We start from the raw sequence: 27,207 nt of genomic DNA on the forward strand, positions 1-27,207 counted from the left end.
AAGACGCAGACTTGTAGAAACAGAAGTTTGGAAAAAAACCTTTAGTTGCACAGATGCACCAACTATCTTTAAGCAGTAATTATGTGCAAGCATGTATAATAAAGGCAGGTAAAGGGAAGAAATAGAATAAAAGCTGTTCATGAGTTACCATTTTGCTTATTACCAGTTTCACAATATTTTTTCTTGTCAATTTTCTCCCTCCGTCTGCATTACTTGTCCTCCTAGCGTTACCCCAGAAAGATTTCTCCCCTTATTTAGAGCACAGGCCATAAAAGAGCTCATTTGTCACTCAGCATGTGCCAGAGGGGACAGGGTGACAGAAGAGTGGATGGGAATGTGGAAGGGAGGGAGGAATACGGGCTCACAGAAAGGGATCTTTCCTTGCAGGTAAAAAATCCATGGTTAGGAGATTCCTGGCTCTCCTGTAATAGGGATTCATCACTTCTAAACCAAGTGCTCACACTGCTGTTCCCCGACTGAAGGACAAGACATGCAAGTCTTGGTGTTTTGGTTTGGGTTTGGGGGGGGGGCGGTGGTGTTTTTTTTTTTAAGTTGGTTTTTTTTTTCCTGATAGATTCTGATTTTAACCAAAATTACCAACCATAAGAGTAAGATACATAAATCATGAAATAAAAAACATAGAAATAAGGGGCTTAAAATAGTATAAATGGTCAGCCAGTGGTTGAGTTTTTCAAGCAGATATAGAATATTACTCCATTGCTAGATGTATCAATAATCACACAGAAAAAATTACAAGTATTATATTAATATTTTTTAGATTATAAAATAAAAGATGTAAACCTACCAGATTATGATGAAAAAGTAATTTCCATTTTAACTAAGCAAAACACTATGACAGTGAAAACCAAGAATTTTTAAAAGGACATTTCTGTAACTTCCACCGGAGAATTTTCAGAGAAGAAAGTTGGAAGTTTTCTGAGTTTTTAACTTTGATTTTGATAAGCTTTTAAGAATTCATACCCCAAAACAACAGAAGAAGACTTACACTGAGCCAATATTTGAGCTGAAAATGAACACTGAGCCAGTCAGTTGTATGCCCATCAATCCTAGACAAAACAAAGGAGATTAATAAGAAAAAAAACCCCCAAAAAACCCAAACCTGCCATTGACTAGAGATTAGGAGACAACATCTTGAAGTATACTATTTGCACCTGGTGGTCTAGTTATGTCTTCCTACTTTCTCATCACTAAATGCACTATTTTTCTAAGCTTGGAACCTGAGTTTATGATCATTAATCTGGCAAAATTAGGATCCCACTGCATCCCCATACCAGCTACCTCTGTCCCATTAAACTCTGGAGCCCCTCTCCTGTCTCCAAAATCTGTCCAGTGCCCAAAACCTTTCCCGAGCCCTGCACCATCACACCACCATTCCAATCCAGTGAAGCTCAAACCAGCTGTTGTATACAAGGTCCTTAACTTCAGTCTTTGGTCTTCAAGTAGCATGCATTATGAATTTAACTAGATATATGGGATGGGTTTTTGAAAATATAGAAATAATCATGAACGGTAATGTAGGCTGCACTTCACATAAATTGCTTTCAATAATGCTAGATAGAAACAGAAAGATTTGTGAGACAGCAGGAATGGGATTGCTCAGAAACGTTAGGTGAACTGGCAATTTCCTGACACAGGGAAGTTAAATAAATAAGTAAAAATTATTTCCCTGTATCACAGCTTACAAAACAGGTATATCCATTTGCCTTATTTAGATTTTTTATTAATTAATTAAATAACGTTAAGACAACAATAACTAAGAACATATATTTTAAGATCATCATTAAGAACTTGGTTACTAAAATTTAGACAAGTTATGTAACATTTATCACCTAGCAGATTAGTTTCCTGCTGGTGAGATCAGCAACTTTAGTTTTGATTGTTTAAGATAGTTTGTATCCCACAGGTAATATCATCACCCATGTATGAATTAATTATCTTAGCTACATTACATTAATCTTTATTTACTTACTGTATGCTGTTATGAAGTTTTTAATTAAGGCACATTTTAATTTATTGTTGTACAGGTCTAATTTCTCTTGATTGTGTTCCCTGAAATCTCTTGATTCCCTGTTCATACCTAGGGAATTGACAGTGTCACCTGCTTTGCCCTCACTCCCAGACTCGTAACCCCAGCCACATCCTCTTATCCACCTAATCCACGTTTTACATTCCTGCTGTTGTGCTCCTTGTCTTTCCCTCTGAGTAGGTAGCTGAGTTCCACCATCCTGAGCTGGATACACAATTATTCCTGCAGCACAAGAACTACAGGAACAAAGGGAGAAATGATTAGAAGGTATGGAGGCAATACCTCCTGCAACAGTCCAGCTTGTCACTCTAGAAACATTTTTACATATGCATATACATATAGGATCATCCCTGGGGCTCACTCTAGGGTCCCCAAAACAGATTTAAAATGGAAGGAGCTATGAACATTATTTACTAGTTAGTAATTAATTAATTAGTAACTAATTAGTAACTATTATCAATTAGTACATGTGCCTATGTATTTTCTCCATTGGTTAAGGAAAATCTTGACATCTTGCTGAAATTCCCCACAAGCTTGCATTTCTCAAGAGCGGGGTTGGAAGACCTGCTGGAAGCGCCGTCGCACGTTTCCCTGGATTTGCTTTGTTTGCCATCAGAATAGGGAGGGACGGTGTGAGCCCAATTCTTGTCCTCAGTTCTTGACATACTGTCAGACTTTGGGGATATCAAGTGCCTGGGTTCAAGAGTCAGGAATATCTTCTCATTCTTTTTGATAAAGACACAGCCTAAGCAATTTCTTCCAGAGGAAAAAACTGTAGGATGAGAAATTGAAGTGTCATTAAGAAAACATTAAAACGTTTCTGTTATGAGATACAAATTGTTATATTCTTTCAAGTCACCAGTGTGTGTAGAAACACGCCTTGTAGAGCTGAGAGTCAAGCTATAAATGAAAGTGTTTGTACATGATATACAATTTGAAGGAAAAATATAACTGTGTATTCCAAATATGTAATATTATCTCTGTAAGACCTGACCGTATTTATGGCATAGACACTATGCATCTATTTACTGCTATACTTTAACATTTATCTAGGGCAGTATCTAGGGCAGTGTAATGTAATTTAAGTTGATGAGTTCTTGTCATTTATAAATTATTGGTTTAGATGTTTGAGAATTCTAGAAAAAGAAGATGAAGAGAAACCTCAAAAAGAAAGAGCACATAATCCAGTTTGTTGGGGGTTTTAGTTATGCAAAGCACAGAGACTTGTGTCTCTTGCCTTCTGGGTTTGACAGGTTTAAAACTGACAATTTTATGATGTTCCTCACCCCTTTGTATGTACAGAAACACATTCAGTCCCAATAAATTCTTTTTTCTCTGTAATTTATATGCTAAATTAGTTTATGATCACGTATCTGTGAAGAGTAAATGTAAAATGTTTTGCTGTGGAAGAAATGTATGCAAATCCTATGTGTTTTTAAACTACAGTACGACATAGGGGAGTATAATACTAATTTTTTCCCCTTTTTACAATCTGTACCACTGAGTACAATGTTCTTACTTTAAGTGTTTGCAACTTTTAGTGTTTTATGATTTAGCATTTATTACAGAAAGTGATTCCCTTCTGTCTTTCAGCAATCCTCCACCCTTTAACATACATGTCCATCCGTCTGACATGTGAGGGGAATTATATTTACCTTGGTAATTAAAGCAGATATATCTCCCTCCAACTCCTCCTGTCCTGACCATCCTGTTTAGAGGATGTGGAAGCTGGGGAGCGCATACAGGTTACTGACTGCTGTGTGACTGCAGCAGTTCTGTAAACCCTGTCCTTCGCTTGTTGCCCAGCAGTTCTTAACAAGGCAGGAACAATTAAGATGGGGATCATGAGGTCTACCCATCACTAAACTGTTGGAAGCTAGTTCCCAAATGAAGTAAGTTAATAAAGTTGCAATCTAATTAAGCTTGATCTTCTCCATCCTTCATATCATCTTTTATGTCTGGGCAATGGGTCGCAACTAATTGTGTAATTTTCAGCATGTGCAAGGAAAAGTTTTTCTGTTTGTTTGTTTGCAGTAGAGTCCTGCCATTTTCTAATTATTTGCCGATCACTAGATAGCATGTCTTGAGAAGTATCTGTGAAGTTACTTGTAACAAATCACAAAAATGGGTCATACGCCTTCCTCTCCAAATGGTTAGTACTTTTTCAAGAAGTAGTGGGTTTATTTTTTTTAACTAATCCCTGAGGAGAAATAAAAGCACATAATGATTTTTCAAGGCTATCGATCATTCCAAGTGATTAAGGATGTTTAAAACACAAAACACTACTGATTGTCAAATTTCACATTTTTCCTACATTATCATTGTAATTTGAGATGGTAGCTTCTGAGTACACTTCCTTTGTTTTTCATGTCATACGGGCTTGCATACTTTGTCTAAAGAAAGATCTTGTGTATAGTATATTTTCAGGCATAAACAATGCACTTTTTAAAACTTGGATACAACAAAATTGATAACTTGAACTGGTAAAAACCTGTGGATAGAGATAAAAAAGAAACATAAAAAGTAAGATATAGAATATTAAACTATATTTAAAAAGATGCATAAAATTTTACTTTATTTCCAAATATTTTTTAATAATGTGACTGGATTATTTTCAAACTGAATGAGCTGTTAATGTTGTAAATAACCTAGGTATTTATCCTTGTGTTCACTGAGTCAATAGGAACTTTACTGTAAATTTCAGCAGGGCAGATTTCATGTCAAGATCTGTAGAGTCCTCTTTCCCTGCTAAATGGAAAATTTGAGCCTTTAAAATCAAAGGCCGAATTCCTGTATAGGACATGGGGGGGTGGGGGGAGTGGGGGGGTGTTTGTTATCTGCTTAAAATATAATTTTCTTGACCTTTTTTTTTAACTTTTCCACTTAGTACTATCACCTATGAATGTAAATGGTTCTTTGGATTTGGACATAGATGATTAACAGTGAGCAATTTCCACAGGATAAAAATTTCATAATGTATTGATTTGCTCTGTATTCCTTCTGAAGGAAAAATGTCCCTGTAGAAAATAGCAGACAGTACATGGTTCTCAATGTGAAGCATAATTCACTAGTAAATACAGGAAAAAAGCCTCACAATAAGCACTTTTCAATATGGAGACAGATGGCCACATCACTTGGCAAGCATTCAGTTTTTTTCCCTGAGATGTTTAAATAATGTTTATCAAACAAGAGACAGGGATAAAAAGCAAGGTAGCCTTAAATTTATCTGAAACAGAATGGCAGGCTGGTGTAGAAGTGTCCTATAAATAACAATAAACAGCTGTTGAACGAAAGTCAATAAGGTAGAAAGAGAGTTTCTTTACTGGATTGTAGAAGTACATATATCTGTATTTCTTTTTCTTGTAATGAAATGTTCTGTCCTCTTTCCCAGCCCAGAAGTCAACATACTGTTTATATACCTGGCACAGTGTACAATGATTAGAGGCAAAACCAGATGGCCATATTTTTCCTTGTCTTGTTTATTTAGGTGATGGATAGATGAGTCCTAACTTTAGCTATCAATCTGACCGTAATTATTTATGTTCTACTGTGAATTTTTGCATGCAAATATGTATGTATACACATACACACACAAACAGAGTTAAATTGACTCCTTCCCTTTCTTCCTTAGGCTTAGAAAGAATTGCAAGAGATTCAGCCTATGAGCAAGAAGGAAAAGTTCAGTTTGTAATTGATGCAGTGTATTCCATGGCCTATGCACTACACAACATGCATAAAGATCTCTGTCCTGGATATATTGGTCTATGCCCGAGGATGAGCACAACTGATGGTAAAGAACTACTGAGCTACATCCGAGCAGTAAACTTTAATGGTAAGTTACATGTACTCTTTTCTTCCCTTCCCTTTTTCTTCTTTAAATGATTCAGAAGTGACAAGATGTGTTTTGTTCTTTATATAAGATACTTTAAGGCACAGTGGAAAACAGGATTAGAAGCAGTTCTCATTTAATCAGAACTGTGAATTTTTCCACCTGCTTCAAATCCCCAAGTGTATTTTTCGTCTTAACATTAAGCTGCTCCCAAAAGAGACAGATGTTAAAAATAAGAATCTGTCTATCAAAATACTCCGGTGAAAACTGCTGTTATAGAAACAAGTCGAGGACTCATGCAGTCCTATTGACAGATTAAAATCCTTTGACAGAGTTTGATTATGTGTTTGCAAGAGAATTAATTGAAAAAAAAAACCAACATGGTTTTGAAAATTGCCTTCTGAAATTACTGTTAACAATTTCCTTGCAAAAGTGAATAGTGAGGAGTTTGCTTTCAATTTGCATATTTAAATCTCAATTAAAAAACCTCACTAGCACCTCCAACTTCTTTTCCATTTCATTGTTTTAGACTCAGTGATTTAGTGAGGTTTAACACAACTACAATATATGTTTTTAAATGACACTACAAAATATTCTGTGCAGCTGGGATCTGCCTGCTGGGGAAATGTAGTTACAGACACACTTAAAAGTAGAGGTCAATAAAGAACAGGATTAATTTATGAATGTAGAATTCAAAAGGGTAGAAGATACTTGATGGTGAAATAAAGGTGCTGAAAACCTACATTAGTACATTAAAATAATAATTATAATAATTTTACAAAGAAATGTAACAATGTTCTTTGCTGTGTTTTGGTTGTTTTTCTCCCCGCTTGGTGGTAGTTCATGTGCTAGGCATGCCTTCTAAAACTATGCAGAGAGAAGCACTGTCTATCACAATTTATTCCAATGACCTTAGCTGCCAGCCTTTTTGAGAAAAGCACAAGGTCATTTTGAATTTAGCTTTGGAGTGGAAGCTTGTTTTGCTCTAGGTAGTATACCAGACCATTTGGTTTATGTGAATGTTGGCTGTAGTTCACAGTTTTTTTCTTCCTATGCAATTTTCATGAAAAGGGAATCCCTGTCTCCAGGAATATAATGATAGAAGGAGTTTAAATGATTTTTTAGTGATTTTAAAGAAAACCTGGGGCAAAATATGTTGCTGGCAAATGGGAAATTTTGTTATGACGACAAATGTAGGCAGGCTATTGTAAGATTTGCAGTGATAATTATCTACATTTCTAGTAGATATTCTTCTGGGTCTGTGTTGTTAAAGCACAAAGTGATCTATTTTCATTTGGTGAGCATGAAAGTTTAGCATAAAAAGATAAGCTGTACATTTTATATGAAACCTTTCTCTCCCTAGATTGTTGCTTTTCATCAATACCTGTCATGATTTCTCTGGCTGACTCTAAATACTGCAACAAGGGGAGATGAAAGAGTGGGATAAAGCATTCTGGACACTAATGAAAAAATATCAGTGATTTACTGAAACAGAGGGAAAAAGAAACAAAAAAAGAGAAACATTTCTGTGAGGTTAACTTTCTGTCCCATGGGATCTGTTCTCCGTACTAGGCTAGTCCACGATATATACTGGTGTACCAGTTTTTGGGGTGTGTTATATGCCCAGATGTTTCCTTTTATTTTCATCATGTGTTGGGAAGCATAAGCAGAGGATGGTCTTCAACCCTTTGCCTTTTCCAATTAATCCCAGATTCCTGTTGCTCAGGATGGCACTGCTGCTGGGTCTGACGGTTTACAGAGGAGAAAATCTACACAGATTACCAGACTTCCTGTGCTGGGAGTTGACAGAAGTGCTGTCTGTCGATTTTGACATGCATCCTAGGTTCAGTCATTAATAATGTAGTATATTAAAAGTGAACTGACACATGAAAGGAAAACCTGGCTTTCACAGCCATTCAAAGTAGCATTTTTCTATCTGAACAGTCACAGGATCACAGTATTGCTGAAGATGGCAGGGACCTCTGGAGATCATCTGCTCCAACCCCTTGCTTAGATCAGGATCAGCCAGATCAGGTTACTTAGGGCCATGTCCAGCCATGTTTTAAATATATACAAGGATGGAAAATCCTCCAAAAGCCTCTCTGAGAGGTCAGTTCCAACATTTGATCATCCTCACAGTAAAAAATATATTTTTATGCTTAAGCAACTTTTCCTGTGTTTTAGAATTAAGCCTCTGCTCTTCAAGATGTTAATGATTTCTAATATCAAGGAGTAACTGGCATTTTTGAGACAGGCAGTTTTTAGTCATTATCAGTTTCCCCACATGATTCTATCCTTATGCATATTAAACCAACTTCTCACCTCTCTTAGTTCAGTATATCCCTCTTAACCAAGTTAGTAATGAGTGGGTGCAAGTCCAATTAATATGCTTACACACTCAAATTATTGAGTTTCACCTCACAAAGTATGACCTGTATTACACAGGACATCCATCTGCCTTATGGAAGGTATTTGCAAGGGTATGAAAACACGTAGTTCTGTTTATTGGAGTAACTATTTTGGTTTTGATTGCAAGTAATCGCTTTTAAATGTGTTTCTTTTTGTTTACTCTTTTGATTTTTATTTACAAATTATGGTTTACTCCCCTGAAGCATTCATTTGTGTAATATTCCATGACACCTTCATGACTGAAGGGTGATCATAACCACCAGCGCAGAGTGTACTGATGTAATTGATATGACATTTGCTTCTGCTTAGATATTCTCCTACCAGTTGTATACTAAATGCATAAAATCTCACAGTTCAGCATAATTTTAAAGGGGATAGAACTTCGGCATTTGCAATAGACATAAATACATTTATTTGTACATGAGGTTTGTGTTACTGCTGGTGTAGTCTCCTGTTTTACTGTTGCCTGTGTTTTCCTTAGGTCAGCTAGCAAAGTATGGTGTCTAAAACCAATTGCTTTTAAATTATAATGGGCAGTTTAACAATTTAATTTCATATTAAAAGAAATCTCTAACGTATAACTGGTACAGCCTATTGCTGTGTACATCGAAAGAGATTTTAAACAACAGCAAAATACAAAGCCAGTGTGCTGAAATGCAGCATATTTTGTTCCCTGTGCTCTTCGTGGTAGTAGAGCATAACCAGCCCTTTCTGGCTATGATCAAAGAACACTTAGAGCTTTCAGAAGTTTGATGCTCCTACTTACCTTTGTTTTTCCCAGGCAAAGAGTGAATGTTGTCACTTTGTGGTGTTCTTATTTTAATAAAGGTGTCACATTTGAAAGTTATTCCCTACCAGGTTTTGTATCCAAACAAAATGAGATATTTCGTGAAACTGGGATTTTGTATTATAAAGTTATGTAAAGCGAGTAGTTTTTCGATTAATTAGGTTTGTAAATGGTGATATGTGCAGTAGTGTAATTATGGCATGATTCAGTATGCTTTCCCATCACATCACTCTAGTGTTCTTACTCTATTTAACATCATTATTCTGTCTACAAAATAAGCAGATGTTTTCTAAGAGTTTTAACCCTGGCGTGTACTGAGTGTTTTGTGAGAAGTGCTGTGCTGAATTCAACTTAAGTGCTCATCATTTAACCAAAACAGGACTTGAACATGCATTTGTGGTGGATGGATATGTTTCAAAGGTGGGTTTGGTTTTTAAGAAAAAAGATTTGTCTTTGTACTTCTTTCTGGGCAAAGAAAAAAAAAAAAAAAAGGATGACAACATAGATATAGTGCTATTTTTTGAGTGGGAATAAAACACAAAGTGGTAAGACTGGTCAGTACCTCCCTCCTCAGTTGTCCCATTACAAAAGTGGACAAAATTTATAGTTAAAATCCAAAAATAAAAATCATTGCTTATATTGTACATAAAATTACATATAGAAAGTTCACTCTTTCTATGTAGAGAGATTTATAGCTAGTATAGAGTAGGTTTTTTTTGCCTACCTTTGGTCAGATATAGTCACATATTTGTATTTATATTTACATTAACACACAGTAGTAGTTCCAGGGATGCATACTGAGAAAACATCACACATTATAACACAACATATTTAGAGATATTACAATATGAGTCTTTCAGTTAATCATAAAGGTAAGGGCAGAACTTAACCTGTACTCTCTTTCATATGTGAAAACAGACAACTTACTTGCTTTGATGGACAACTTATCCTGTGGGTGAACAAGGTTACTTGCTACTTTGGCATCTTTTTAGGTAAGCAGGGATAAGCGAGAAGGGAGCGGATAATAGGTGGACGCATTGACTCACCTCTGCCGTCAATGCTTAGATAAATGTCTGCCTCTGCAGGAGGTCACTGCAACATCACTTCCCCCTCCTGGTGAAGAAGAGATGAAATAAATTCTGAGTCTGGCTGGGCACTCTTTTGTCTGGTATTCTCTGGGACAAAGTAAAGCAACTATATTGCTTGCTGTGCCTTCGTGACAAATCTACAGTACCACTGGAACACATTGCCTGTAAATATTGTGGAGTCTCCATCCTTGGAGATATTCAAAATCTGGCTGGACATGGGCAATCTGCTCTAGCTGAGCTTGCTTGAAGCAGAGCGGTTGGACAAGGGGATCTCCAGAGATCCCTTCCAACCTCAGCCATGCTGTGATTCTACAGTCCTAGCTGGATTTGAAAGAAAGAAAAAAAGTAAATCACTCACCCTTGCTCTACAATAATGAATGAACAGGTTACCTTTGCTGTGTTCTTCTGGAACTAATTTCATAGTCTGAGTGGACTAGTAAGCCTTGCTGTTATTTGTTTTTTAGATATGTTAATTAAACGCCTTTGAGAAAATATTATTTTGACTACACACACATAGACACACATGCACGCACCATCAGCCCCATGCAAAATTTCATCCTGAAAGGGCAGAATGATACCAGAGAATGAGAACGTAAGAACAGAAACTAGCAGGCAAACTCAAAATACAGTGTTGACACTTATAAACTAAAAAATAATGATCACTTTACATTGTAATATTTTTTTCTGAGAAAGTATCTGTAGAGGACACTTTTTAAAAAAATTAAGAATGGGGTTATTAATGGAGAATTTTGAACCCTCCAGAGAATCATTATGGAATCAGCTGTCTACAGAATTCATCTTCTCCTGCTATCTTTTGAAGTCGCTAAGACATCAATCTGGGTAAAACTCTCCTGACTTAATATTCAGCTCAGACTTCTAAATGTTTTCTTGAAGAAAGCTGACACCTCTCTATTCCTTCACTGAGTATAAAATTTACATTCTCAGATCATTATTTATCATTAAAACAGAAGCTTTAAAATGGTGCCCTTTCAGGCTGATAAGTTTTGACATTTTTTCAGGCATTAAGCACAACAGAACTAGATGTCCCACTTAAAATGTACTGGAGCTATGCTCCTAACTCAGATTTTTAAAAGTCCAACTCTCAAGTTTATAACTACCAATACAGAAAAAAACCCACCCTTTTTTGCAATAGTTGAAGTTGGGCACATCTGTGATCTTTTAAAGTTATGAGTTCTTCTTGTCAGTTCGTAATTTGGGGGTTTGTACTGTCAGAAACACTTAGCATCATATGACACCACCGGTACTGTATTCTGATAAGGTTAAAAATGATCTAAGTATGATGGGAGATAATAGCAGATGAGTAGATCAAATAGGGACAAAAAAGATTAACAGTGAGTTGGGAAGGGCTGAACACTGCTGACCTTGCTAGGATTCACTGTGGTAACAACCAGTTTCACTAATCTGTACTCTCGTGAAGAAATAAAGATAACTGCTTTTAGCTGCAGAAGTGGAAGTGGAAGGGGGAATGTCTGCTGAATTTTTATTAAGATCTGTGATGCTTATTCTGTCATAAATTAATCACATGGCATAACCTTGTAATTTAAAAAAAATAATCAGTGGTACAGAGGAATATTTGAAAGCATGCTTAAAGCTCAAACTAACATTGTTCATTCTTTTAATGCTTTTATGATTTTTGTCATGGTTTCAGAGGTGTCGGTTTGGCTTGTGAATGTGCTGGGGCCATGGCAGGCTGTTTGTAATAAAGAATCCTGATGTCTAGTTTCCTGTACCTTTATGTTAAATTAAGGAAGGAGTTTTTACCACTGTTAATTTATTTTTGGGGATGAGCAGAGGATGATTTCAAATAAGTTCTGCTTTGGTATGCTAATTATTTAAATGGAATTAATCCAGGTGGCTATACAAGAAACTAAAATTGCACAGTGGTCTGAATCACTCTTAATGGGTTTAAGTAATGTACGGTGATAATGTAAGCAGGCGCAGCAGGAGCTTGGAGCTGCTGTGATTCTTAGGTACCTCACGAATCCATGTGATTAAAATCAGAGATTATGAAAATGCTGGGTGTGAAATTAGAAGGTAGAACCTAAAAGTGCAATTTATAGCTGTGCTCTTGTTTATGTACAGATCTTAAGCACTGATTAATTGAGCAACATATATTCTCCATATATAAACTTCATGATGTAGAATGTCTGAGGTTAATTCTCTGTTTTGAGGAACGACGTTTAATTTGAAAGGTATTTTGATAATTAATATGTAAAGGAAAATGATAAAGGATTTATGCTCATTACCCAATGAAAATTGATTTACATCTCCTGATAGGTGAGGATATTCAGATATAATAGACTACAGTTTTGAAGTGAAAATCTCACTGTTCTGAGGAGCTGTACAAACTAACCCTTGCCATTCTGACTGAAAAGGTATTAGAGTGCAAAGAAACCAGATCCATATTGCATGTATTTTTTTACCTTTTAGTCACTGTAAGAAGTATCACAGCTGCAGTTCTGCAGTGTTTTTAAGCCCTTCATATAGCCTTATTACCTTTATTAACAGGAGGAAGGTGTGCCACATGTTTTGAGGAAAAGAATACCTTGACAAACTTCCTAACTTAGATATCTAAATTTAAAATTGCCTCTTAAATCTACCAAATCAAGGAAGATTATTTGTCTAAGTTACCAATTTTTCCATAGGTCAATTTATGAACTATTTGGTTAGACAAGAGTTCTGCAAGCCAGCAGGACAGTCATGAGGGGAAATTAATTGCTTTCTAGTATCTCTGTAACAGAATAATATGAGCCTTTTTCATTTTCCTACAACAACTTTTACTTACAAAATGAAATAGACACATTAGAGACAATATAAAGGGAAAAAGGCAAAAAGGATTTTATAATATTAGTAGTTCATTCATGTAAAAAGTGATCCAACTGGTAATGGCTGACAGGAGACAAAAAAACCCAGAGCAATTCTTCAGAAAGGTCAGTGTCAGTGACATTATCTTGTCAAATCTTGCATTTGTATATGAGGAGGAAAATAGCCATTTCTCTATGTTAAAGAGAATGACAGCGAAATCATGTAGTACTGTAGGGCAGGAATTACAGTTAAGAGAGAATAACTTTATAATAAACAGGCATCGATGACATCATCAGACAGCACTGTTCAGTTTTTCTACTCTAGGAAGATGTATTCAGCACTAATCAACCAAGTTCAGATCTACAGTCAAAGCAGTAGTGGATTCAAGAGCAAGTTAGATATGTTAGACCTTGTTACCAGATGTGATCTTAAGCAAAACCAGGGTGAATTTGAGCAAACTAAATAAGACATCCAAGAGCAAAGGGACTGGATTCAGTGCATCCCTCACAGGCAAATAGGTTTCCTTCAGTTTCAGTAGCTGGTGACTCTACAGTAAGTGTCAAGTTCTCCATAAAGCTTCTGGGAAAGGCGGATACCTCTGAAGCCTACCAGAGAGCTGGCCTGTCTGATGGCATTTAGGCACCATAGCAACTCATCTATATGTTTTTCTGCAAACAGCTATGAGTCAGAGAGATTTTCTCAAAGGCTGGTTAAAGCATTTTTAATAGTATGGAATACTAAATATGTAGAAGACAGTTTACCTTAGAAGGTGCTCTAATTTACTCCAGCAGGGGAAGCATTTGCTGTTACTCCTGAGAATTAAGGTATCCAGTTGTTTTAGCCATACACAGGTTATGTTTTACGCTGAACAGATTGTACCCAAAATGTTGCTCCCCATAGTCTTAGCCAAATCTCTCCCTTGTAAACTTGAAATAAAATGGATTTGATGCAGAGATTCCTGAAGCATTCTATATTAAATAGAAAGACCGTTCCTCTCAATTCTCCTGTAATCTGTCATCAAAATAGAACATTTGATAATTAAATGTAAAATAATTTGCAGTAAAGATTTTAGTTGCAATTCTGTGGGTTCTGTGCATAGCACAGTTTCAAAGTGATGATGCATTAGCAAGGCTTCCATATTAACATTTTTCAATTTGTGCCAATGTCTTTAGGTTATTAACTTTTATAATTACATTAGCATTTAATAAAAAAAAAATAGTTTCGAATATAGGAAATATAGAATACTCTTTATTATTAGTTACACTTGGAAGCCTAAACTCTTTTGAGCCAAGTCATAGGAGCCTACACAGCCAGATGGATTTGAAAATGGTGCTTCTTTCTATTACTTACAGCTCTATTAACAAATTATCAGCTTGACTGGTACTCTACTTGAATACAGTTTTATTTGCTGGTAGTTAAGCTGTTTATGTAAAGGTAAGATTATTAGAGGATACTCAGCTGCATTTCAGAGTATGAAAATCTGAGTATGTTTTTAACTGCTGTATTAAATTTACACACCAATCATATCTTCCTCTTTAGACCCACCAGTCACAATCGGTGAGGTTTATTACCTCATGTAATTAACCTTCATGCTGACTTGCTTAAATTGTAGAAGTTCAGCTGTATGGTAAAAGGGTGTGGTAGACCCATTCTATGTTAAATCGACGGGAAGAGGTTTGTCTTTGAAAGTTCCAGAAGGGAATTAGAAATATTTAATAGAGCAGCACTAACTCTGCTTTGGGATGAAGATGGTAGAAATACTGGAGCTTGGTCCTTCCCTCAAGCCTTTCATATTAGTCTGGGATTCAGGTGTTCACTAAAGAAATAGAGTAATTGCCTTCTATGCCTTTAATCCAAAGAGACAGAAGCCATCCCAGAAGAAAAGCCTTAAAAAAGTATAGGGCATGACTGGGAGGATATTCTTTAGTCTTGTTGCATTTGAGTCACTGAGCAGCTAAAAATGCAAAACTTCCTAGAAATCCTGTCCAAATGGACTCTCAATATCCTATCTTAGTAGCACTAAGTGGCTATTAGTTTATATAAAGCCATATTTTTGTTGTATTTTTATTCTAATGAGAGCAGAATCGAGGAAGCTGTAAATGTACAACTCCGTATTTCCACCCACCCAGCACTGAAACAAGAAATCTTAGTGCAGTACAGGGTAAATTTTAGGTGTTTGTTGGAGTTTTCTTAATTATGCACCATACACAAAGAAAGACCTATCATCAACATCTGGATTATTTTTCTTTTTTCATTCAGATGAAAATTTTCTGTTTTAGAGAAGATGAATTACAAGTTATCTTTTAGGATTGAAGCAGTATACCTGGATTATCTCTGCAGGGTTAGAGACACTAGCATGATTTTTAAACATTATTTTTTGCTAAATAATTTTTTTTATTATTGTCCAATAAGAAAAAAACAAACTAGCCAAACCAAAACCAACCAACTTCAGTTAAAGAAAAAAAAACCTATCAACATATTACTATAGTTTTAATATAAAGAAGATACTTAGGTTTAGGCAAAAAAAGTTTTCATATAATAATGATGGTTGATTATTCCATCAATCACTTTTATTTTCTTTCAATGAGCAATGAAATTTTAGATGTTATGCCACCATGAAATGAATACCTTTCAAGTTTCGTATAACAACCTTGCAACATGTGAAATATCGCTTGATTAGGTAGCACCCTGATTAAAAGAATTTTCACAGAAGTGGGCGTGGCTAGTTAAGTCCATTCTTGCAAAAGCCCCAAATTTTGCATAGTTTTACAAGCAATAGTTTTGCTGTGTCTCTGTTCCTACAGTACTTTTTCTGCATTTGTGATTCTAGGTCTATGCTATCTACATATGTACTTGTAGCTTTTTTCCACATGTTTTATCTTAAAATAATTAAGGATTCAGAGTTGCTAAAGACATTTGTAATTAGAATTCACCAATATAACCAGCAATAATGAAGTAGAAACTTAGATCTATTAATTTAATTAATTAAGGGAAAAGTGTTCTTAAAAGATGATTGCAATGAATTTTTCATCTTTAATCTGTGATCTTGTCCTCAATGTACAATAGCATACAAATATCACAGCTGATATAAATTAATACTGGTTATTACTGTCCAGATGTTTCCAGTGCCTGGAAGCATTAAAAGTCATTGAGACAACCTGAATGCTGAGATTATGAGCATTTATCTTTGTTAAATTAGCTCACCCTTTTTATTTTACATTCTGAGGTGGACCAGTGTCATTCAGTTTCTTGAAATATCTCTTGAGAAAGAAGTGATAAATGTTACTTGTTCATTATTTAGTTGAAAAAGGAAAATCCACCAGCTAACCAGGAAAATGCAGAAATGTTACATTTATCAACAGTAAGTTTATAAAGTTCAAACTGTACTATAGTCAATAGAAGATTTACTGTTTATTTTAGTGGGTCTGGAATACTGGTGTTCATCATCCATACTGGAAACAAATGGTAAAAAAGTAGTCACCCTGAGCATTTTAAAGAATTGCTGAAAAAGTACATTAAAGCAAAATCCAGGTCATTTGGCAAGCAAACGGATAGAAAAAAAAATGAAATTATAGCTACTTATTTTATTGTGAGTATCATCTAGTCATTTAGATGTGGCTTCAAGCTGAGGTGTTGCACTTGCTCTCTATGGGAAGACAGTTCTTAAGAGCTTGGAAAGCATTGTAGTAACATAGCACTTACCTGACCTTTCTGGGGAATTCAGAACACCCTGAGTTTACAGACGTGCTCTCTGTCACATATGTTTATCTGCAGGAGAGGAAGAACAGCACAGTAAGAGACAGTCCTTGACATTCCCTAAATGAATATTCCCCTGGGACCTGTGTGTTTTTCAGTGGAAAGGCGAGGGAGTTTGTGTTTGCTTGTGGCAGGTAAAGGTAGCAGTTTGTACAGACTTGGTGGAAAGGAGGCAGCTGTATATCACCCATGCTGTATATCATCCTGCTGCATGCTCAGAATTGCTTTTGTTTCAAGGTTTGCCCTACGTATACTCATCACACTCTTTAAAATAACAAGAAATTAACAATTATGTATGTTGCAGCTTATGGAGATGTGTCTAGTAGATTGCTTTCCTTTGTAAGGCTAAGCAAACAGGTTTAATCATAGAAGACACATTATAGCTCACTCTGAGCTTCAGCTGGATCAATGTTTGATTTTCCTGTTTGGCTCTGCAGCTGCTCCAGGACTACCCTGGCTTTGCTCTAATATAACTTGATCCTGATTTGAGAGACAAAAATGTATTGGTACTGTTCCCGTACCACACATAAAGACATTTTATAAATAAATCCCTAGGTAGCATTAAATCACAACTCATAATACGGCCAGTTATGGTAGCTGTGTCTCACTTTTTGGAGGTATTATGCATATTAAAGGAAAGCAAAAATGATATATGGTACCTCAAGTCATCTGTGTGCAGGATATGCAGCTACAAGGTACTCAGACTCCTCAGCACATGCCAGACTGCAAACTTGAAAGGTTTATTTAGTGCAGTCTATGCTGTGGTTCTGCCAAGTCCCTACCCGGAGATCTGAAGAGGAAGCCTCAGGATATTAGAGTCCATTGCTTATCATGTTGTAGAAAAACAACTAAAGGTGCTTGGAAATAATCCTTATATTGACATACAAGCCACTGTGGGAAGGTTTCTGCTAAGCCAGCTGGCATTTAAAGGCTCCAGTTCTTGATAGTTACAAATTGTTGTATTGATCCTCCCTTATGCATGGACTAACTGCAGCTCAAACACTGATAATTTTTTCTCTGTTTTGCACTTTGACCATTTCTTACCACTAAGGGATATTGTTCATGCATAAAGTGCTTAGGCAGCTTGCTTATCTGAGCATAAAAGCGCATGGGTTTGTTCTTACTGTAGTAAGCATGTTGAACTGAGCCTTGTATGGTGAATCAGAAAATTCTGAGGAGTGTGTGAAATAAAAGGAAAGTAATGTTCAAGCAGATGGTTCCAAACCTAAGAAAATTTTTAATTTTTAGTTCCAGTTATGGCTGAATCTTAAGGTTTTTCCATATTTCAGCTGATTTGTTCTTGACCTAATTTGACTTTTATTTCTCATGTTTCTGTCTTGTGTGCCTGACACCTAGTGACTCTGCTTTACTGCATTGCTAACAGAAAAAGTACCTGCAAATGTTATTTTATTTATTTGTTTACTTGTTTGTTTATGTAGTCCTGGGACAACACTTCAACTTTAATGCATTTTTAGACAACATAGATATTTTTTACGTAGATATTTTATAAATCCACAAGTTCTGGGGACTGAATTATCAGGTCTGCTAAAAGTAATCGTTGCCAGGTGTGAAGGGTCAGAGCAAAGATGCCCTGTAGCACACATACCGATGTGCAATACGCACCCATCCTCTCTGCTGTTGTTTAGGTATTCAATTTCCTAACACTTACACTAATTTGCACAACAGAAGTGAAGGCATTTGCGTGAATGCATTTTAACTGCAGTGTTTTAACAAATTATTGTATGGTAAGCAGAAGACATAACTGACTGTTATCTCAGTCCACCAAATTTTTGAAATAAAGTCATGAACCATTCTCTTTAAATAAAGACTCTGAACCTGTGTTCAGAAGTGATTTAAAAGAACTTATTTTGGTTTGAATAGCAGGAACTTGCCCCTCCTACGGAGATGGGGGGTTGTAGCTGCTGAAAAGAGTAAGGTGAAGGGGGAGAGAAAGAAGTTGGAAAATGGCAGCTAAGAAATTCACCTTCTATTTGAGTCCTTCAAATACACACAGGGGGATTTTTGTGTGTTCTATATTCATTTATTAGCAGATTAAAGATTTCCTATGAAGATAAGCTGATAATAGACATTGACTATACTTGCCAAACAGTGAATAACACCAGTGTCACTTGAGTAGTACAGACTGTTTTTTTCATGAATGGAGAAGAGGTGGCAATTTGTTCTTGCAGAAGTGGCCCACTAATGCCTACAAATGCATACCATGTGAGCTCTATGGCCAGGGTCTAATACCTACCCGAAAGCATGCCATGTCATGTGAATAGATTTCTACAAATCTGTGCAGCCAAGAGGTTATTATGCACCCCTAATAAATTGTACTGAAGTCAGGTTTTCCAGCATCAAACACTTAAAAAGCATTTTCCTAATGTATGGGCTTTTATTTACAGTAATTCATGGAATAGTATAGTATATTCTAACTCTGCAGTCATTAAATGCTAAAAAAGACCAACAAAATCAAAAACATTATAAAGTAGTTCAATTCTTACACTGGTTTTGAAATAGTATTACAAAGCATAAATGGCCTTTAGAGACAAATTATTTATCCCATTTATTCAGTGTCACCTGAAAAAAACCCCCAACCAACAAGGCTCTGATTAGAAGGTTTTTCTTCTTCTGTCTTATTGTTTAATTATTTTATTTTGGTCTGAATTAAAATTTTATGAAGAACATGAATCTCTCCAGGCTACAGCTGTACTGGTGAGTGTTGTTCTTATCAGCTCAATCACTAATGAAAACCAGAAATTAATTGACATTCTTGACAAGGATGCCGATTTCACTGAGCAATTGTAAGAAACTCTTTTTGCAGCTCTGGTCCTTGAGTGGAAACCTCAGGGAAATTGGTTCCAGGAATGGAGTCTCTTAGCTTCCAATATTGCCTGCTTCCAGGGCAAGCTCTGAAACTTGGGCAAGGCTCCTTTGTACCTCGGTAGTGCCATGTCAGCAGAGCTGAGAGTTGTCTCCCTCAGCAACCACTTTCCCTGCGACTTTGTAGCTGCATGTCTCTTGAATTCTGTGCAGAGAGGATAACTCAGATCAGAGACATAGCCAAAAAAAAGGGGGGCCTCTCACTTTTGGGTCTCAGCTGCAAGGGCAGTGAAGAAGCAGCTGTGTGCCTCACTGGCTGGACTAAGGAGTTTTGAAATGGGAGTGTAAATGCTGGTCCTTCAGAAACATAGAGGTGCAAAATCAGTGCTACATGGACAGTTCTCAGACAGCTAAATTAAATTCAGGTCTCGGTCACCAAAATAGGCAGTTGAAATCTTGTTCTTCCTATTGGTCCTTTTCCTATAAAAGGTCTTCCTCTTTCATATGGGTGATTTTCAGATTGTGAAGTCCTTGGACTATGATAACACATAGCTTGTAAATGTAGGGGTACTACAGCTAATAGGAGGTGGTCAAGAAAGGGAATAATCCTCACGGGGGTTCAGTGTCTTCAGAAATTGCATATTGATCTTCTATTGAGGCTCATATATGAAAAATTAGTACAAATCTATTGTTATAAACTGTTACCTTTATTTCCTTGATTTGGTATGTGCATCTGTTATCCTAACGTGTAAAGGTGACTATAAATATTCTTTGGTTTTCCCCCTTGCTACTGCTATAGTTGCTTCTTTGCCTTCCCTCAGAGGTCCCTCTGCCAGAATCAATAACATCCAGATCAATGGAAGAATATTTCTGAAAATGTAAATCTTTCATCTTCATTGTCCTGACTTGCTAATGATTTCTAATGGAGTATTTAACAGGAATGAGCACAGACCTTGATATGAATTGCCAGACAGATATGTAGCAAGATGGGTTCTGAGTAGGGAAATGTAGAAGGATAATGGAACCTGACAATAACAGAAAACTGTGGACAAAGCACTGAGGGTGAGAACAAATGATCATGACTCCCATAGAACAGGGTCACAAGCTGGTGCCTGTACCATATGATTTGTTGCCAGAAAATGGAAAGTAATAAGGTTAGGCACAGAAAAACAGAAAGGGCTTATAACTTCAGCAGATTGACATGCTACAAATATTGAACAATAGCTAGATTAGAGACAAGGGCTATTTATAACAGTATTGCTTTTTTTTCCTTCTTTTTTTTCCCCCCATGAGAAATAACAGCAGACAATACAGACACATGATGATCTAGGTAATAAAAGATACAGTTTTCCCTAGCACTGTAAAAGATAGTAGCAAAACTACGATGATCTGCTTGGTTCATTGTATTTTGTGTGTGTTATGCAACTAGATAAAGTGGCAGAAGGGACAAATATAAAAATGGAATAATACAGGGACACAGAGTCTTTAGTTATGCATAAAGCCAAACTGTACAGAAATAGAATTCAGTTTATTTCACATTAGATATGTACAGTGCAGATGTCTACACATGAACTAGTTGATTACACTGTTTTTATAGTGAACAAAGTCACTTATTGGGGCATAGTTCACCTCATAATTTACTTGTCTAAAATAAGCCAGATGAATTATGCTGTAGAGACTTGGGCCTTCACTGACAGCAGAGCAAATCTATAAGACTGTATCAACTTTAGATGTCTATTTCAAAGACTGGAGAGACAATTCAAATACTGCTCTGTTTTTGGGGGAAAAAATGAGCTTGAGGATGGAAGCGAGGAATAAAGTGGTAAGTTATTATTGTAAATCACCTGAAAGCTGTCTACCAAACGAAAGAAGAAATGGCAGATTCCTAAAATAGGTGTAAAAGCTGTATGATAACACTACTTTGCAGAGAGATGTTAGTCTAAGTGTCAGTAACAATACTAGTAACAATAACGATAAATTATTTAATAATAAAATCAAACTACTATTTTGTGTCTGCTTTAAAAGTTTTGAAAAGGGAATAATCTGTATGGAGTTCTCCGTCATATACATAGAGATTGTATAGACCAATTAAGACACATCGAAATGATAAAATCTCCTTACAGACAAAGCTATTAACATTAAGGAAGATATTAAAATGTATCTTGTCAAACAAGATGTTAAATTAGACAATATGAAAACACCTTTAAAACTGAAAAGAATCTATGCGTTGCACTGCTGACAATGGGAAAGGAAGAGGGGAGGAAATATCAGTAATGAAGCAGCTCATGAAAAATAAAAGTAAAATTGGTCTTGAAGAGCCTACCAAAACCAGAAGGAAAAATTCATGGATAGAAACATGAATGCAGAATATAACATATTGTATGTCTGTACAAGAGTTAGACAAGTAATTCTGATTATAAGTGACAGGGGTTGAAAAGGCTGGGGAATTGAACGTTAAACAAACAAAGAATGTTCATGGGAGCAAGCAACAGTACTTACAAGTTGGTTTTTTTTTTTTTTTATTTGGAACGCCAGCAAACTGGAGAATTTACCTAGAAACAAGAATTAGAAGTGGTAGAAGAGTTGTCTATTCAATTCTGGAGAATCTGGGGAACCCAATGAGAAAATGCTATTTTTCAGTTGTCATTTGTCAACATCTGCTAAGAAAGGCAGGGATTTTGATGATCACAGCAATAGAAATGAGATGAGGTAAAGAGTTATATAATACATTGTTCTGTAGCATTCACCCAGTCCATCATTATGGCACGTGTCTGTCCAGTGCAAAATGACCAAGCATTTCCAAGAATGAATGCAGTGTATTCTAAGAAATGTATGTAACATCATTTGATATGTGACTGAAAAAAAAAAAAGCACTGAAATGTAGACAGAAAGCTGGAAGGTATATTTAGAAGAGATGAATTTGAAAGTTTAATAATAGCTTGTCTTTCATGACTTCATATGATGGCATATTTAGGGATGTGAGAAGATCTATATCAAATCCTTGTAAGATTTACTGCTCTGAGATTATAATAAGTAAGGTCTACAAAATAAGATGGGGAAGAAGTTTGGATAATATAGAGGAACCCAGTGTAATTATATTAGAGATCAAAATATGAAATAAAAATAATTTCACAACATTATGAATGTAGATAATACATCCTTAATGTGCCTGAAGAAATAGACTGAAGAGAAAGACAGGAATTTAGTGTGAGATTTACGTGAACTGTTACACACTTTCTCTTCTCTGGTATTTGGAATAGTATGTACTCTGTACTCCTAGTAAATTCCTATTATTAGCCTGTAAATACATCAGAATATACATATCATCTTATTTTTTATTGCTTCAGTCCTTAAGATTACTCAGATTCTGCCATGTGATGATTCATTCCATATTACTGATGCATCCTATCTTCACATTATGGATACATTTTATTAGTACATTCTGTGCCCCCAAAGGGCAATTTTTTGCCATTTAGGGGCATAGTTATTAGTGAAAACACTACAGTTTTCCAAAATAGACTATGAAGAACTGCACAGGGAACCCACCAATACTCAGACACTTTCAGGACAACCCATTTGCTCTCCTTTTTGATCAGTTTCTTACCTACTTTACAGTGCAGTTGCTGATCCCTATCTTCTCAATTTTAATCAGCCATCTCCCATGGAATAAAATTCTGGAATTCAGAGAGATTTTATCTGTCATGCTTTACTTGTAAAGCAAATAACTTATCTGTCAAAGAAAGGCATCAGGACCGTTGGTACGATCAATTTCTGAAAAATATATGTAGCTTTTACTTTCATTTGCGTCTCTGTATAATCTAAAGAGATGTCTATATGAGTAGAATAACTATTAATAATGAAAGCGCAGCATGAAAGACTATATCAATAAAGTATAAAAAGAGGAATTAAGAATCTATTTGAAGAAATAAGAGATTTGCATCTAGATAAGTGATTCTGGCACAAACTTCATTCTAGCTTTTGTGTGTCTGGAGTTGCCCCTTAAGAATATCACAGAATTGTTTTGGGAATCCAGTCAAACAATATGTCAGGAAACCTGACCTCAGTGGATTTTTTTTCAGAGGACAGCAGGCAGTAAACAAGGTTTTCTGAAGCACTAATTTCAGAGCTCACTCTGCCTGTTGGCAAACTGGATTTAACTAGTGGTATCTGGAGACATGTTAATGAATTTCAGATTAACACAAGTGCTAAACCTAATGCCGTAATTAAGAAAGGCCTGCCAATCACTGACTCTTTTGCACTGGCACAATTTCTTCTGTAGATTTCTGTTGCAGCATTATCATCTGGTGAGGAATGCAATTAATTGCTAAATGGAACCTAAAACATCAGTTCACAGGAATGAGAAATATGACTGAAACAGAAGAGTTTTACAGCCCATTCCACTGTGTATAGCCTAAGGTTATATAGTTTTGTGTGCAGTTTTCTACACTTACCTCTCCACTGTCATTCCTTGAAGCAGGTCTTCTAAAAAGTAACACTACCAAAAAGAAAAAAGAATCTATTTTTAATTAAAATTGCTCATATTAATTTCTGGGAATATTCAGTGTATTGTCAGGAATTATCTATAACAGACAAGATATGTGGAACTGCAACAAAGGTTTTAAGTATCCCTATGTGATATGCATTTTTTTCATCATTTCATTGGATCTGTTACATGTATTGTATTGTCTGCTTCTTTTTCTGTTGCTTCAGCTGAAATTGCAATCAACATTGTAAACTTCATTTGGCTGTGGTAATATCTAGCTTTGATAATTAGAAGAAAATTACCTATTAATTTCTAATTATAATCTAGAGCTACATTTTTACAGAGAGATGAAAAGATTTGTTTCTGTTTACACATATCTTGAGCTATTTATTATTCAATCTTACTTCTAAAGAGAAAGCATTATACATCTGTATGCCAGAATAAGCTTAAGAATCATACTCATATCATGAGTGCCTTGACTACAGGTATTTCATAAATGCCTGAGCCTTTGTTAGCTCCTCCAACACAAAGCTATTGAGGTTTTAGCTATCCTGAAGACTTTCCACTGGGCTGACAGCGACGAATAGTGTGGGTGTTTCATGGGTCATCTTTCTCATTCAGGATTGTGCAGTCTACATTGCATAGATTCACACAGACGATACATGCATAGAATTATAATACGCCTTTGCATTTAAAGATTAGGCTCATAAAACACATTAGGTTGATTTTTCAGATATTCCTCATTCGGTATTTAACGGCAGGAAATGAGGCAGCAATGATGGCTCTCTGCGGGTGTTTTACACCTGTCCTGGCTTGGTGGTGCGGCCAAATGGCTGCAAATATTCTTGTCATTGTCATTCATCATTTGCAACTTTCTGGAAGTCTGGGATCACTAGACCTCAGAAATTATTGCTCACAAAATTACAGAACGCTTGAGGCTGGCACTCTGGAGGTGTCTAGTCCAACCCCCTCTACTCAGAGTAGACTGAGTTACAGCAGCAGGTTGCTCATGTCTGCATCCAAGTTGAACACTGCAGATCTTCAGGGATGGAGACTCCACAACCTCTCATGGCAACGTATTCTACTGTTTGGTTGCTTGCACACTAAAAAAGTTTTTGTTATGCTTAAACACCATTTTCTGTGGTTTGGTATGTGCCTCTTGTCCTGTCCATTGGACATGACTGAGAAGAGTCTGGCTCCCTCTTCATTACTTCCCCCCGTAAGGTGTTTATACACACTGATAAGATCTTCCTCTCAAGCCTTCCCTTCTCCAAGCTGAAAAGTCCCAGCTCTCTCAGCTTCTTCTTGTGTGACAGATGCTCCAAACCCTTAATCATCTTTGTGGCCCTTTGCTGGACTCACTTTAGTATGTCCATGTCTCTCTTCTACTGGGGAGCCCCAAACTGGATACAGCACACAGCTGTGGTCTCACCAGTGCTCAGGAGAGGAGGAGGATCACCCCCTCAGCCTCCTGCTCAGACTCAGCACCTCATCTGCTACCAGCACACTGACCCTGTTCTGCAGTTGCCAGTCAGAGAAGGAGCTTTTCTCCTGCCATTGTAAGTGCCAGGCTTCAACATCCTGGGAGTCTCCATCTCTGAACCCAATAAGCACGGACTCTTCTTGCCCCTCCTTCTGCACAGCTCCTCTACTTAGTGAATGGTCCCCAGCACACACCTCCCGCAGGCAGGGAGCCCATCATCCCCTGGCTGCAGCCTCAGTAAGAGGCCTGCAGAGATGCATCCTCCCTTGGGATCTTGGTCTGAGCTTCTGACGTTCTGTGGTAGCTGCTCAGGTGTGTGCAGTGGGGATGCATTCTATACCACACCACCACCACCGCAGCTGCTGAGCACATGTACGCTTCCCTCAGCAGCAGGGTTTCTAGCCAGCTTTTGTGCATCCTCTGCAGAAACCGCTTCTTTGGGAACTGCACTCTGGGCTGGTTCTTATACGTACCTCTCCCAGCACCTGCTGAATGGGTGCTTGCCTCTTCCTGCTTGGAGTCATCTTGAAGCTCAAAGCACCCTTTGATCAAAAACAGCTTTGTTAGAAGCTGCTAGAAGTCACAACCCCATGCAGCTGCCTTTCCCCAGTGCAGAAGGCACCCTGCTATTCCTCCAAAAGTCCCCAGGAGTCCCTGGCCATCCCACAAGGGGTTCACAGAAGATCTTCAAGCAGAGCCCAAAAAGTGCTGAGCAAGCTGCTGTCTCTGCTGACTGCCTCTGTTAGCTCTGTTCTGACTTGACATTCTTGTTGCCTGTTTTTCACTTGGATGAAAGAAAAAAAGTCTAGATTCCTCTTTGTATCTGGTTGAGGGCTTTTCTATGTTGCTGCAATATTTCTGAGAGTTTTACATGTATATGAAAAGGATCTGGTAATTATTAGCTCTAGAAATTGCAGGGCATTGTTAAATGGACTTTTATTTACATGGAACAAAACTAGTTCATTCTTCTTCGTGGTCATTAGTACCTGTATTGACAAGGCTAGAGGTCTTATTCTACAGGAACAATCAGATAAAGTATGTAAATATAGTCAAACTTTCACCTATGATGTGTTCCTCATAAAATGCTGAGACATAGTGATGCCAGTATATGGTACTACTGTTGTGCCATCCTTGAGTATTACAATGTTATCATGATAATTTATTTCACCTGGTAAATCTTTTAGTGGTCTTGCAGGAAAATTAACTTTAAGCTTTTCTTATGGAGTATTAAATAATATTAAGTCAGATTTAAAAATCAAGGTTATAACCTTTCATTTAGACAAGCACTTAATCTCCTTAAGGCATAAAATTGCAGTTACCAATTAACAGTCTATTGACTCACTGAATTTAGTGACACTCTCCATGTAAAGCTATGCACGCACCTAACTGCTTTGTTAGAGGTCACCTTAATGGAATTGCAAGTAGCACTCAGCTGGCAGCAATGTAATAAAGATGCATTTTAAGCATAGTAATAACTACTCTTGCAAATAAATAGAAATAATTTTGACAATACGAGAAGCCTTCTGGAAATAATGAGGTGAATATCTTGTCTTTCAGGAAGATCTAAGTATATAAAAGATATAGTATAAACAGTAGAGATGACATATAAGTGCTAGAGATCGTTATAAGATTTCAGTTGACAACCAGATAATCTTTTTCTTTAAAGCTGTTATCTG

The 27,207-nt window shown here is 36.6% G+C and overlaps 1 protein-coding gene across 3 annotated transcripts in view; it reads left to right on the forward strand.

Annotated features, from left to right (window-relative positions):
- GRM8 (glutamate metabotropic receptor 8) overlaps nt 1-27,207 on the forward strand; it is a 358,440-nt gene that overhangs the window by 214,997 nt on the left and 116,236 nt on the right. For all 3 annotated transcript variants that reach the window (XM_056341852.1, XM_056341851.1, XM_056341853.1), the window contains one exon: nt 5,679-5,879. In XM_056341852.1, coding sequence (XP_056197827.1) covers nt 5,679-5,879 — 201 coding nt within the window. The remainder of the gene's footprint in view (nt 1-5,678; nt 5,880-27,207) is intronic.

The sequence above is a fragment of the Falco biarmicus genome, chromosome 5 (assembly GCF_023638135.1).
Source record: "Falco biarmicus isolate bFalBia1 chromosome 5, bFalBia1.pri, whole genome shotgun sequence".
Taxonomy (NCBI): Eukaryota; Metazoa; Chordata; class Aves; order Falconiformes; family Falconidae; genus Falco; species Falco biarmicus.